The sequence below is a fragment of the Anas platyrhynchos genome, chromosome 7, assembly GCF_047663525.1.
Source record: "Anas platyrhynchos isolate ZD024472 breed Pekin duck chromosome 7, IASCAAS_PekinDuck_T2T, whole genome shotgun sequence".
Taxonomy (NCBI): Eukaryota; Metazoa; Chordata; class Aves; order Anseriformes; family Anatidae; genus Anas; species Anas platyrhynchos.
The window spans coordinates 22,515,080-22,529,418 of record NC_092593.1 but is presented as its reverse complement, the minus strand read 5'-3'; the positions used below and the strand labels follow the sequence as shown (position 1 = coordinate 22,529,418).

Here is a 14,339-nt window from a genome sequence, read left to right as displayed (position 1 = left end):
TATGTTAGAGAGAGTTTACTAATAGATATTGCAGGAGGCAAAACCATTGTAGTAAAGGCCACTCGCTATGTGAGATTATAACGTTTTTAGAACACTTATACCTTTTGAATTCATACAGGTTTTTTTGTTCATGCTTCTCATGAGGCCTGAACCTCAATTTGTGAGATTGCCAAAGCTTGCAGACACAAATTATAATACCTGAATTGAAGACTATGTATTCAGGTATGTGCAGGTAGATGAGAAGTGCCAACAGAAAAAGCAGGAACAAGAGATTCTGTCTGCCTTTGTATATTTACTGTATGAAATAGAAATAGGAAGAATTGTTTGAACAAGACACTTTCATTTTTCTTGGTAGTAGGACTAGTTTTGGAGGGGAAGTTCTTTAAATGGTTAGATAAACTCAGACCACATTCCAGAACTATTTTTTGACAGCATTGGCTACTTTGGATCATTATTTCATTCAGTCTCCCCAGAAATCAGTAATGTTCCATAAGAAATAAATTCAGGGAACCTTGCTAATTTAGGAAAAAAAGAACTATGGCAGTTCAAAGACTTGTCAAACAAAAAAGCATCAGAAAATGTTTTAGAATAGGACAGGTATTATAGCTGTTTCCTCTGTTTCTGCTGTTATTGTTTCTTGGGCTTTAGGCCGTTCATTTGGTTCTTTTCAGTGCTTTGTTTGTTTGTTTAATTATATATCATCTAAGAATACATAAAATATGACATTGATTGCTTTGTTATTATAATATTATGTTTGTGCAGAACTAGCTTCATGTCTTATTTCTCTTTGTGGTTTAAAACAAAGTATTTATCATACTCATCTAACTTGATTCTATCCTCTTCAATTTAAATATGCTGTAACTGAGACCTTGCGATCATGGACTTTTATTTTTGTTTTTATTTCTCTGCTAAGATATTAACACATGCTCTATGTTTCTGTTGCTTTTATCTTAGGAAAACAAACAAACACACAAACATTTTTTCTCTATTTTTTTATCTTGTATATTTATTAATCATCTTCAAAAACCCTGTGCTTGGCTTCCATAGAGCAGATTTTAGATAAGCAGAAACATTCGTTGCTGCAGGTAAATTTCTGAATGGTATTTTTACTGCAGCTAGCTAGATGTTAATGGAATTGCTTCATAAATATGTAACAGAAAGTTAGTTTAGTCCTCTTGTAAATGTTTCATTTATTCTTAGTACTGCCTGTTGTAATAAATATTTAACCAGATATGCAAGTTAAATGGTTTTTGTTTACAATATATGTAAGTAGTTAATGTCTGCTTAAAGCTGTAGAGAAATTATAAAATGGCATTAAATTGCAGATTGAGGTCCTGCTGCTGCAGGCACTCAGCACTCAAATCATATTTTGTTGCAGAAATGGTCATGCTAATGAGTACATGGGAAGTAAGTATCCAATAAATAGACTCGCATTGTGTGTGTTTGTAGGAAAGCTGCTGCTTGTGTTCATTGAAGTTTATTTGCACAGACCTAAAATAACAGTACATAAATCTTACTTCTCATTGAATTGTCTGTAGGAAAAGGTAGTGAACGTTGGCATGTCCCTAAAATGCAAATCTTGCAAATTCTCTGCTAACATGCTCTTAACTATCATGATGTCTTTCCTTGTTTCCTGCTATTTTTCCTTGCCTTTTCCATCGTGCAGTGGTGATACCAGATTTACAGAACATGTGGGTGAATCATTCCTTTGACATACAGGTGTGGTGCAAAGATCTCCACTGGCATCTTCTTTGGCTGTGACCTGGTGAACTGGCTCATCCAAGTTGGCCTTGCCTCTGACCGTGGTGAAGCTGTGATGTATGGAGACAGACTGATGAAAGGAGGCGTCATCCAGCACATTACGAATGAATTTGAATTTCGGGATGAATATTTGTATTACCGCTTTATTCCTAAGAGATCAACTACAGTCGAGAGCCAGTGACCTGAGCATGTAGACAGAGGACGGGCAGGTGGGGTAAACGTGACCATCTCCTCTGCATTTGCCACCGCACCTGGAAGTGTCCCTTTCTCAGGGCTCCTAGGGAGTTGTGTCACACTCTCTTGTGGAGTTACGAAATGTGGTTCTACCTGTGTCTATTCTGAAGAAAATAGTAGCAAGTGATATTCTCAGTGAGTGTTCAAACCAGAATGCAGCTAGAACAGAACAAGGTACTTCGGATTTAGAGCATTTTCTCCATTTTCAGCAAAACAAACAGTGAAATTATGTGTGTCACTGATGTTTTTATACCTGCACTGTAACAGCAGCTTTAGTGACTGGTGCCACAATTGGGGGAAAAACAAACATATTCCTCTCATTGTGTTTTTTATGTTGCCATTTTTTTTCAGTATTTCAGTGTGATTTAAGGTCAGGCTTCCCACTGGCTTCACAGAAATAGGATTTTTTTCTCTGTTATACCCCAGTTTTTACTACTGTGCACTCTTGTCTAACACCAGAATTTTTTTTCTGGCTGTTTTTTACCTTGGATGAAGCACTTTGTTTCTCCCTTAAAGATAAAGTCCTCCACTCATGATAGCAGAATTGTTGTGAAGATGATTACAGTGTAAGAGGATTAACGTTGAGGAAACAGAGTGCGGGGAAAAAAGGTTTTGTACAACAATACCATGAAAACTTTACATATAAAAAGAAATAATAACCACCACTTTCCATACTAGGAAGCAATATAATGGATTTTATATATAAACAATTGGTTTTGAAGTTCTGCCTTTTGGCAGTACTAACAGCTTTGTCAAGATTTGCATTTTACCTTCTGAAATAAGCCTTTCCATTTTAATTCAGAAGTGCAAGCCTCAAAGAAAGAAGTTAGGGAAGCCCTGGATACCTGTGCAAGTTATAACCAAAAATTGTATCAAAATATAAAAACTTCTAAATGACATGCAATGACTTCTATTTCATAAACAGATGTAACAACTTCAAAGTTGGGCTTTAAAAAAAACTAAATACCTTAAAATGTTGTTATTGGGTATGTAACAAAGTTTCCTAGCAAGTCTCAGTATCCCTCTGTGACATTAAGTAGTTACTTCAGCGTCATTCAGTGTTCTGTGCACTGAAAGCACCATCTGAGAATCTCTACATCCGCCAGCATACTTTTGAAAAGGTTAAAAACAAACCATAGTATCTGACAGCCATTACACTGCCCTTCTAAATTGTAAGAATGGTATTTGTTTGTCTTCGTAAAATATTACCTAATGAAGGGAAAGAACACAGGTATTTGGGGGAAAAAATTGCTTACCTGGAACAGTCAAGCATTTGAACAACTCTTCTCACCTTCTTTCTTTTTTTTAAAAAAAAACAAGTTTTTTTTTTTTTAATACATAGATTTTATTACAACTACTTATGTGTCTACTTTGTATTAAGAATTAAAACTGATTTTAGTAGCATAAACTGCTGTTCAGGAAACAGTCATTTTATGGTAGCTATAACTCCATGCAAGACTTCTATTGGAAAAATAATTCTTTTTACTGTCAGTCTTATTGCACATCTGCGGTCTGCACTGAAACATAACTATGTATGTATACTATACAAGCTGACATTTTAATGTTTTCCAACAACAGAATTGATATTTGTATCAGGCTGCAGCCACAAAGAAAATGATAGCTTATTTCCATTACAATTGCTGAAGACAGCTACATAAGATATTTTGGAATAATTAAATATACGTCGCTTAAGAGTAGAAGCTATGAGTATGTCTGGCTTCTAAATACTGTAACTTATCAATAAATCTATTATTTGATTTCAGAGTTCTGAGTTTTGGTGTGATACAAGAAGTGGGAGGGTTACATGTGTGTGTCAAGTTTTATAAGAAATATGTCTGAGAAGTTTGTTAAAGTGGCTCTTGGATTTCAAATTTTGCTGTATCTTAAATCCATTCTTGATGCTTTATAAGTATGTAGATTTGTTAATGGATGCCCACCAGTTTTCTTCTAACAGCCTCCCTGCTACTTATACCAGCAAGGAGCTAATTCAGATCTTTAGGAATTTTTTTGTATTATCCTCTCCTTACCAAATATGTACCTTTGAAGATCCTTCAATTTTTGAAAAAGTTGCTCTTAGTTCAGTTTTATGCTCCAAAACAGTCATTGTTCTCTCACTCATCTCTGTCATTTTCATCATTTAAGTCCTTGCCCTGGCCTTCCTTATTATAATGGCTCTCATATTCCCTGCATTTGATCACAACGTACCTGTCTTAAGTAAGAAACGGTCAAAACATAGACTAAAGAATTTATCAATCAAATATGGAACAAGCTAATCTATTCCTAAATCACTGGGTACTTTTGGAAACTAAGAAGAGACTTTGAATAACATTAGAAAGTTACCTAACTCGTATTTGACAAGTATTTGCTTCCACCAAGGAGTACCACTAAGCTGTAAAAATAGTTGATAATCCAGTGTATGTAAATACTTTGTTTATTGATGTGTGAATTTCTGGTGGTTAGAAGTAGCTTTGCTTTGAAGATGTGGCCAGTGGTGCAGTAAGTTCTTTTATTTTGAAGGCTGATTAGTTTGGGATAAATACTGCTTAACCTGAAAGCTCTAATTCTGTGAAAACATTCACTGAACAAGATAGTAAGTCCAGGGGTATCTCCAACGAAAGACAGCATTAATTTTTTTAGCATTCATTTCAAAATACTTACGATAATGGATGGGGTAGATATTAAACACTTAAAATTTTTTGGTAGCAGTTTTCTTTTTTTTCTTAAATAATGAGCCTTCATAAAACTAGATGAAATACATGCAACGATTGCCCTCTAGAGGACTTTCTGATTGTTGATACTTTTTTTTTTTTTTTTTTAAATTTATGGTTGCAGGATGGAGGGTCATTTATTCCTTCTGGTTTCATCCTTGTTTTGCATTTTGCACTGCATGTGTTCTAGGAGGATGAAATCCCAGGAAGAAAGGTACCAAAATATACCATAGTCTGTCAGCCATGGCTTGATCTATCTGAAAACACATTGTTTTTACTGTGTGTCCTGTAGACAAATAAATGAAGGACAACAAAAAACAGAGGAATAGCTGGACTGTGTCTACCTATATTAGAACTTGACCACTATGCTTAACCTAGTAAGACTGGTTAATTGACACCCTGTAATTAGATGGACAAAAAATTCACTTAAAAGCCTGTACCACAACTTTCACTACTTCCATTCTTCTATAACTTTACTCTAGTTGCAGTATCACATAAAATTCTCTGTCTCACTCTGCTACACTGCCTGTAAACTTGAATGGTACCTTGGTTTCCAGCACTGTTTTACCTGGCATTTATTGCTTCTCTGAAGTTATCAAGGAGCTAGCATGGAAGAGCTGATGATACAAAACAGCACACCATGATGCAAAGAATTGTCAGATACAGACATCCAAAGAAAACAGGTAAATACAGCAAACTTTTATTAAATATACCATCCAGTTCATGAACATCCTTTTATTATTCTAATAAATTTTGTTGGCAACACAAGCACAAAAGGTTCACAATCAACATGTGCTTACTTTCATAGATCTTACTTGCTGCTGCCACTTGGTACATATACGATCCCTAGAACTAGGAAGTTCAAGAACTTTTGCCAACCCTTTAGATTTTTGGTGTGGATCTAAATACTTTCATTGTTAGATCAAGTACACATTTTATCAAACTCCTCATCTTACAGGTTTAGCAGCATTCAACAAACTTCATTTTAAGTGTATTTCTTTTATTTGCCTAATTGTTTTTTCCAGTGGGAATATAGAATGGCTTGCAAAATGAGAAAACTGTATGTGTAGCCCCATCTTTTGCATCTGAGATGAGATGACTCTAGCATCTTGACAAAATATAAAGCATTCATCAAAGAATGGTCTTACTGTGGTCTGGGGGGTTATTGTATATTGTCACGTATTACCTATTACCACTGCAGCCTCAATGCTCCACTTCATGTTACATGTTCTCACCTGAAGCTTTGCAGAACTGTTTTTTTTTGTTTGGTTGGTTGTTTTTTTTTGTTTGTTTGTTCTTTGTTTTAATCTGGTTATACTTTTTATCCTGCTTGATCACATAGTCAAGTCGGAACCTTACTTCTTTGTTTGCTCTGTTTGCCCCTTGCCATGGATAATAAAGTACTGACAGCTTGATCACTACTTTTAAGCAAGACTGGCAAGGAATTGCTCCTGGCAGGGCAAAAAGCTTATTTAAATCAACTCCTTAAGTCTACCAATTTTGGTAAAACAAGGTATGGTTAAAATGGCTTATATGAAGTGGAAAAATTTTGAAGAGTTTTTTTTTTTTTTTTAAGTGCTCTACTGAGTGCAAGTATATACTCATGGACCCTGACTTCTTCCATTTTAGTTGCCTGATTTAAACAAAAAAAAAAAAATCAAGAAACATTTAAAAAGTCCCTCACAGTGTTATAAAGTGTACTGAAGAATTAAGAATTAATTTACAATGATCATGTTGTATTTAAATAAATAATTGTGTGGTAACTTGCTAGACACTAACATTGTTGAATCCCGTATAATCAGGTTTCACAACAAATTATGGTAAAGCTGTAATTGATTTAGGTTTAGCCTAAGACCTTAAGCTCTTAGCCTTATTTCACATTAAAGGAGTAGAAAAGTCATATATGAAACATACCTTACAAAGCCTTTATCAAACAGCTGAATATCAATCTCACTTGACTTGCATATCACGTTCCTTTTAATTTAGTAAAAAGCAATATTTTTCTACATTTTAGAAAAGCCTCTAGCCTGGCTGTTTTAATTCAAGCAGTAGGAAATTCTGCTACAACAATTATCTTAACTATAAAACCTACATGTGTGTAGCTACATTGGTGTTCTTCATCCAAAGATTGGGTTGTTCAGCAACTTAAGTCAAACTACTTGAATCCTAATTGCATCTCAGGTTGTTGGTGAATCAATCTCTGCTGTCAGTTTTTTGCCACTTAGAGAGGTACTGCCAGCTCTGAAGACACTTTTCAGCCTTGCTTCCTACAACTAAAAGCTATTTGGCCTAAACAGAGAACTGCAGCTTTAAAACTGTCCATACTAAGTAACTGGTATATTGAAAATATGAGGTAATCTATATAGCCACTCCATTAGAAGAGTTAACCATAACAACAAATTATAATCCATTTATTCAAATAGTAGTTTTAACTACTATATATTTTGAGTTCTTCTTCTACACACTGTGAAAAAAGGTTGACCACCTGGTTAGTGTCAAGACATCCGTTTTGCAGGATTGATTCCATTTCATTTATCTTACTTTTCTCCAGCATCTGTATCTTTTGCAGCATCTCTTTTCCTTCGTCCTGCAAAAAGAAATGCCTGTATTTCACCACAAGCCATACAAAATATGTAGTGTTCACCCTAACAAAATGCTGTTGTACTGTCCTTATCTAACTCTAATTGTTTCTAGGGTACAAGTTGGTGTTTGTAGAAGTTAGCATCAAGGTAGATTTTCTTAGATCAGTGCTTCTTTTCTCATTATCTAGCATTCATTCTGTCTCCCTACATCCTTTGATGGAATGCAAAAAAAAAAGGGGGGGGGGAGGGCATGAGAGCTGTTACGGGTGTTTATGTTAGCAACCCCACTTAAGTTTCATGTCTTTTTTTTTTTTTTTTTTTTTTTTTAAGAACACGTTAGCTGTGTAAACAGGAGACACCACTGTTACAGGTAAGCACCGCCCTGTTTTACCTTTGTGCCCAGCTATCTTTGTGATCTCTCCTTTCCTGGTGTCACACAGAAGTTCCTCAATGTGAACTGCTTAACGCTGTGTTGTTTTGGCTGCTTCACAGTAACTTACGTATTTCAGATTTCTATACTGCTACCTCCTTTCTATTGCCATTTAGGTCAGCAAAATTGGGGTCTACAAACTGTACCTATTGTCATAGAGCTACATACAAGTCATGCGCTTTAAACATGTTTCCAAATTCTAACCGGTTTTAGTATTTGGTACTATCTGGTGCTGTCAGGATCTTGAGAAGATATACTAGTGAATGTAGTGTCAAGGTCATCAGCGAGATGCTAATTTGGGGAAGAGAGGAAGAAACTAGCACTGGGGCAAGAAGAGAGAATAAGGGGGGGGAAAAAGCAGCAGAAGATTGTGTCAATACATAACTAGAAGAACTGGCTTTACAACAGGAGCTGAAGTTGGTGTGGGTAAGGACAAATCAACTATTCAAAAAAAAAAAGCTATTTCCATTGTTTATCGTGGTGGGGCGAAGAATGTCTCATTACCCTCTAACCCCAGAACTGACATACCGTAGTATCTAATACACTCACTAGGATTAGTTGGAATTTGGTGCCAAGATGTCGTTATATTAAATCAACCTGAGGCACTTACAGAAACTGAGTAAAATGCAAAATTCAGGTTTTGCTCCTAAGCTTGTCTGGTATATGGTGTACCTGAGGGGGTCTACCCCCACCACAGAATGGAAAAGGGCAGGATCTCCTTACTGACCCATATTTGCCTGCAGCTGCTCAACCACTTCCTTGTTATCTAACTAGTTTGTGCATGTGTGGCCTGCTTCTTTGCAATATAAGCAGTACAAATAGCTGTACACCCAGGCCTATCCCCAGACAACCAAGTGCTAGTTTCAGTTTTTTGTGTTAGAAGCATATGCCTGCCAGATGCCAAGATGATTGGCTTCTGGTGCACTACAGTGTTCTTTACTATCCATCAAAGGGCATTAAGTGGTATTGCATTAACAAAATGTGAGCAAGGAGCTTATACAAACCACCTGCTTGCATTGAAATCTAATTTAATCAACATACCTTCATGGCTTCCATAGCTACAGCAGCACTTTCATGTTTTTTATAGAGCTCATGTCTTCGATCTGGCTTACTCTGAAAACGTGGTTGCTTCTTAACTGGATCATCATGACCAAATGTAGGGGAGGTGGTTTTCAATAACTGAGTAACATTGGGCACAAAAATGAAAGGCTTGAATACGGACCTAGAAAGAGAAAATAAAACAGAGATCCTTCACCGATACAATTTTGATAAAATTAAGTCAGTAGATTGCTGTATTTTCCCCATACTTCTACTTGCTTCTCTCAAGGAAGAAGTTTTTTTTTTTTTTTTTTTTTTTTTAAAGTTTTTAAAAGTTTTAGAAGTTTTAGAACTTATTTTAGAACTTTTAGAAGTTTAAAGAAAAAAAAAACCTCTAAAAAAAATCCTTTAAAAAACATCCTAATGCGTTTTTAAGTCAGTGTCATAGCAGTGTTCCAGTAAGTAAGTTGGTAGATGACACCAAAATGTTCATAAGCATTACTTTTGCCCTGCTTTTTGATTTCTTTCAAAAACAAACCAAATCAAAAAGGAATGTAGTTAGATAAACTGCAATACTTTTCATTTAGATACTTGTACTTGCAGCTTTTTATCATAATGTTACTACATCACCTTGCAGGGTCTGGAGTTCCTGTAAAGAAGTGAATACAAGGCAGATTAGGCTCCTGAGGCAGTACAGACACCATGCTTCCAGTTGTCATAAAACCGCCTTCCATATTAATGCCACTCTCTTTGTCACGAAGAATTTCCATCATTGTTTCAGAAGTGATAGAACCTATTTCAGATACAAAACAATTATTTACACAAAACTCTATTTATACTATCAACTAAATGGCATGTTTTCTACAACTGGCTGCTTTTACTTTCAGTAGGCAATGCTAATTTTAATTTGTATTGGCAAATAAAAAAAAAATCCCAACAGTATGCTTTAATATGTAATATACTTTAAAATACTACTGTATTCCCACAAGAATTTATTTCAGACGGTAGGTGATAATGAGCTATAACATTTACGATCAGGGAGAGGAGGGTGATGTTTCCCAGAAGGGTAAGATACACATGGCTAGCAAATGGTCATTCACACAGTAACTTTTCAAATGAAAATTAGTAGCTTGGATTAAGGGCTGAACTTTCTAAGTATTATGTGGGAGTTGACAAGACAAATAATCATATTAGTTATTGGTATTTGTACACAGTTGATACCACGAGGCTGCTTTGAAAATATAAAAAATGATAACTGTGCATGGATTTTGCATGTTATTTTGAAAATGAAACACCAAGCCTGTGGTTATTTTTTTTTTTTGGTTTGGTTTTAACATCTGACCTTTCAAAGCCCTTAGACTACATATTGACAGTTGAAATGATGCACTGGAGTAACTTAAACCCAGAGTCAACAGAAACTAAAATAGCACATCCATTTGCAAAGAAGATTTAATCAATTACCTATGAGATGTATAGTGTCCTTATGACAGTAACTCTTTCTTCTCAGTGAGGTGAAACAGAACCCCTTCCACTCTGCATCTGGCCTTCAAATGCTGTTGCCGTTTGTGTACTGTACACCAGAGCTTAAAGGCTGGTGTAGTACAGTATCACTACACCATCCAGTATTCTAACAGGCAGTACTTGAAGTAGTTTTCTTTTCAGATTTGGTGTACCAGTTGAACATATGTGTAGAGCGGAAAAAGAATAGGTAATTCACTATTTTTTCCCTCTACTTGAAGGTATTGTTAATTTTTTTGTTGCTGTTGCCTCGGTGAAGTTCTAGCTGCATTTTTTTTTTTTTTAAACTGCCTAGCCGTCTGTTCTTACAATATACTACTGCTAAGTCAGATGTTCCTTTTTTTTTTAATACACAATCTGAATTGCCTGTAGACAGGCATGCTAGGAAATGCACTATTTCAGCAAGCAAACACACATAACTATTCCCACAGTTGCCTGGGCCAGTCAGAATTCAAAAAATCAGCACGCTAGATAAACTGAAGAAATTAAGCAGCAGCAGTCAGTTTGTGAGCTGCAAGTTGGCAACTTGTCCAGCAGAAAGGATGGTATTACATATTTTCTACTAGGTTTTTTTTTTTTTTTACATTACTTTATATTCCTGAAATACATTCCTTATATTTTGAAATGTAAATGTTTATCTAAAAATGGTGTTCCTGTGGTAGACAGCCTGGAAAAAAACTTTAATGCCACTAAGTGAAAAAGCTGGGAAGGGTAGATTAAGAAACTAGCGATTTTACTGCTGCTCTAAACTAAATAGCTTTTAGTTAAGGCACCTACTTTAAAATAAATCTCAACAAGACTGAAACCATATGAGGTTGATAACCTGAACACCTAGTGTGATTGTTAAAATGGTTCAGGTAAAAGCCTGAAAATGGGGATTTAGAATGAAAACCCTGATAGAATCTCAGCGTTATCATCATACAGGTAAATACAGGTATTATGAAAATGCTTTCAGTATTCAGAACCTGCAATTCCCAAAATGAATGCAGGATTTACATGATCACTATAGCAGGACAGTAAAAGGTAATTCATTCTGATGCATGAACTAAATGCTAAACTTGGCCTGGCAGAGCTTAGCCAAATTAAAAAAACAAAACAAAACAGGGGTGCAATGTTATTTTGGTTCAGATTAATTATTTCAAATGAACAAGTGAATACGGATGCATCAAAAAGCTTCCAGATGGATGTATTTGGAAGTAATAGCTTCTCTCTATACAGGTCTGAAAAATAAGTTAGCAATTAGGAGAACCTGCTTACTATACAGAAAATTCCTTTATTCTGCTCTCAGTGTTTCATTAGAGTGCATAAGGTTGCTGTAGCAGTTACTGGTGAAACCACAAAGATTTTAAAAACAATCTAAAAAATAAATGCAAGATGTGTGTGAAAACACTGTGCTGACGTCTTAGGACTGTATGAATAGGACCAGGTTAAAGTTGTTCACAGGGCTGTTTGTGGCTGCCAACCAACGGGAGTCTCTTTTGGCCTCCACCTGTAATTACGGGTATAATAATAATACATAGCCTGTCAAAGTGTTTCAGAGCAGGGCTTATCGACTACTTAGCTGTATGGTCATAATGTGACCTCTCAGCATTGTCACTGTAGTTGTGTCTGATGATGGACCCTTGGCTTAATTTTTCCTCAACACCAAATTGGCAAAATGGATAGAAGACTCCAAAGTTCAGAATTTCTCCTTTAAGGAAAAAGTTGTTCTAAGAAATTCTGGTTCACCAAATCATCAGCATCAGATGTTTAATCATTTATGATTTAAATTAATGTAGCTCACTAAACACTTTGCATCTCTTTTAAAAAAAAAAAATCAAAAATGATACCTTTGTGTTTGTTCAGAAGTTTGTAGCCTTCACAATAGCGGCCCCTGGATGTAGTCATTCTGGCAGTATTTACGTAAGAATATGTGGCAGCAAAATCAAATTCCTTTTCCCCATCCCACCAGCCCTTGCTTTTGGCATATTCCTTCAGCTCTGGATGTTGTCTGTCAATCTTGGTCGTGATAGAGAGCTGGTTGGAAATATTCCGTACACCTCCTGCTTGGAAGGTGAAGAAAGAGTTATTTTAATTCTTCAAATGCTTTTTCCAAGCACTTTGCTTCAGTAAGCTGCTAAGCTAAATGTAAACAAATGATGCATTGAAGAGTTTCCTACGAGATCTGTGCAATAATGTAGTTTGGTGGTTTTTTTTGCACTCTCTCCCTGGCTGCATGCATCTTGATTTTGAAATTCCGCTGCTACCTCAGTTCTGAGTCATTTACTTCTACCACCACCATAATATTTCGGGTTCTGTCCTGATTATTCCTGTCTTTGCATTCTTCCTCTTACACCTCCAAAGACACAGCTTGTCCCTTTAAGTCCACTGGAAGAATTGACCGCTTCAGGACCCAATGCACTGAATCTGTCAGTATCACCCTGTCACCAAATGAAATTGTAATCGATTACCATCATCTTTAAGACTACACATCTCGTCCTGACCTTGCTGTCCTCTGTTTTCTAACTGCAGAAGTGGTCATCTCTGAACAGGCCTCCTGTGTGTCTCGGCTTCTCTCTCAACTCGCTACCCTAAGATGCAACTCTTGTTGCTCACAGGCACGTATATATCTGGAGGTTAGTTTCATGCCTTAAAGAAATAGTAACTGAAAACTAGAGATTTGCCATTTGTCACTGCATTCAAAATACTTGAAACAAAAAGCATCATCCATACCTTCTACTTTTTCTGCTGCCCAGTATTTTCCTGATGTCTCCAGCACCCAGGCTTCCTTTCTGTCAGCTATCAGAAAACTGTTATGGTATGTAAAAGCCATATGGCTCTCCATACAGTTTCCTCCCTGTCCATATTTTTCTAGCAAATCAACTATGACAGTAAGAGCCTTTTCACCTGTGTCTGCTCTCTCGAGTCCAAGCCTAAAACAAAAGGAAGATGTTATCTTTGGAACCATAAACTTTAAACATTATCTATTCAGCATGAATATTCAAATTGAACTGGAATTCAATTAACAGTCAAAAGGAAATGCAGAAAGGTAGGCAGAGGGCTCTTTGGAAGTGCCTCTGAATCTGAACTGGGTATTGGTCTGGGGGGGAACCAGTACAAAGAGCTGACTGCCTGCTGCAGGTTAATGAGTTACACTGGCACCCAGTGACACAGACAAAATAAATTATCATTGTTTACATGGAGATGTATGGCTAAGAGTGAAACTTTGTAGTACGTGTGTGAAAGATGGAGGAAGTGGGAAATGAGAACAGACCCTAGGACATCCCCTGTACTTTTAACCAGCCCAAACACTAATTCCTGTGGTTCAGCTGTGCTTTTAAGAGTCTTGGCTCAGTTTAGCATATGCTTTGCAGAGAAGAGAGAAGTGTGATAGTTTCCTTCAGATTCTGTTCTGGTGTGTGACACCTCCCCAGGCCTCCCAGCTCCCGGCAGCGCTCCCTGCTGTGCCAAGAAATGCTTATTTGAGCCAGGGCTGGAACAGCAGCATAGACGGGTGTGTGTCCTGAAAGTGCAGGCAGGCATTACAGAACTGAACAGCCGTGCTTTAAAGCTAAATCCAGGCGGGGTACCACTGACCAGCCCAGCCCGCGCAGACCTCACGAGATCCATGCCCAGCAGAGCTTCATCATCGCAGACTTCGTCTCGGCCCCACACGGCCTCGTTGCCGATGCACACCCCGTGCTCGTTAGCGCCCATTTCTGCTCCCCACAGCCACGAGGGCCGGCTCAGGACGACGGCGTGGGTGTGCGGAACCTGCTCGATCTCGATGTAGGTGCACTGCAACGAGCCGGAGCGCGGGGCGAGTCACGGTGCGGGCAGCCCGAGGGAGCCGCTCGGGCCGCGGGTGCGCAGCGGGGGAGGGAGGCGGGGAGGCGGGGAGGGCGCTCACCTGCAGCGCGGCGCCGGGCGGGTGCTGTGCGGCGGGGCAGTGCAGCACCTCCTGCACCTCGTCCCGCGGCCGGTCCGAGTTCTTGCCGAACACCACCCGGCCCCCGGCCGCGGCGGGCGGCAGCGCCACGAACGTGTCGCAGGAGCGGGGAGGCGGCCGGGCGGCCATGGCGCTGCCTC

General features: G+C 37.8%; 2 protein-coding genes across 6 annotated transcripts in view; one reads left to right on the top strand and one right to left on the bottom strand.

Moving 5' to 3' along the window:
* Positions 1–3,752, top strand: part of GPR155 (G protein-coupled receptor 155) — a 34,812-nt gene extending 31,060 nt beyond the window's left edge. For 2 of the 4 annotated variants that reach the window (XM_072040961.1, XM_005019700.5), the window contains exon 16: positions 1,720–3,752. In XM_072040961.1, coding sequence (XP_071897062.1) covers positions 1,720–1,942 — 223 coding nt within the window. In that variant the 3' untranslated portion in view covers positions 1,943–3,752. Of the gene's footprint in view, positions 1–1,666 lie in introns of all 4 variants that reach the window. The other 2 variants (XM_038182149.2, XM_072040962.1) reach the window with 2 other exon arrangements.
* SCRN3 (secernin 3) lies at positions 3,316–14,328 on the bottom strand. 2 transcript variants are annotated; one of them, XM_027461342.3, is made up of 7 exons: positions 14,161–14,328; positions 13,867–14,048; positions 12,984–13,183; positions 12,101–12,316; positions 9,384–9,546; positions 8,757–8,937; positions 3,316–7,290 (listed from the first exon to the last, which is right to left on the bottom strand). In XM_027461342.3, exons 1-7 carry the CDS (start codon positions 14,326–14,328, stop codon positions 7,132–7,134), a joined length of 1,269 nt encoding a protein of 422 aa, XP_027317143.3. In that variant the 3' UTR covers positions 3,316–7,131. The 2 variants fall into 2 exon arrangements, with proteins under 2 accessions (XP_027317143.3, XP_027317144.3); XM_027461343.3 differs by having other exon boundaries at positions 12,101–12,313.
* Positions 14,329–14,339: the final 11 nt, after the last annotated feature.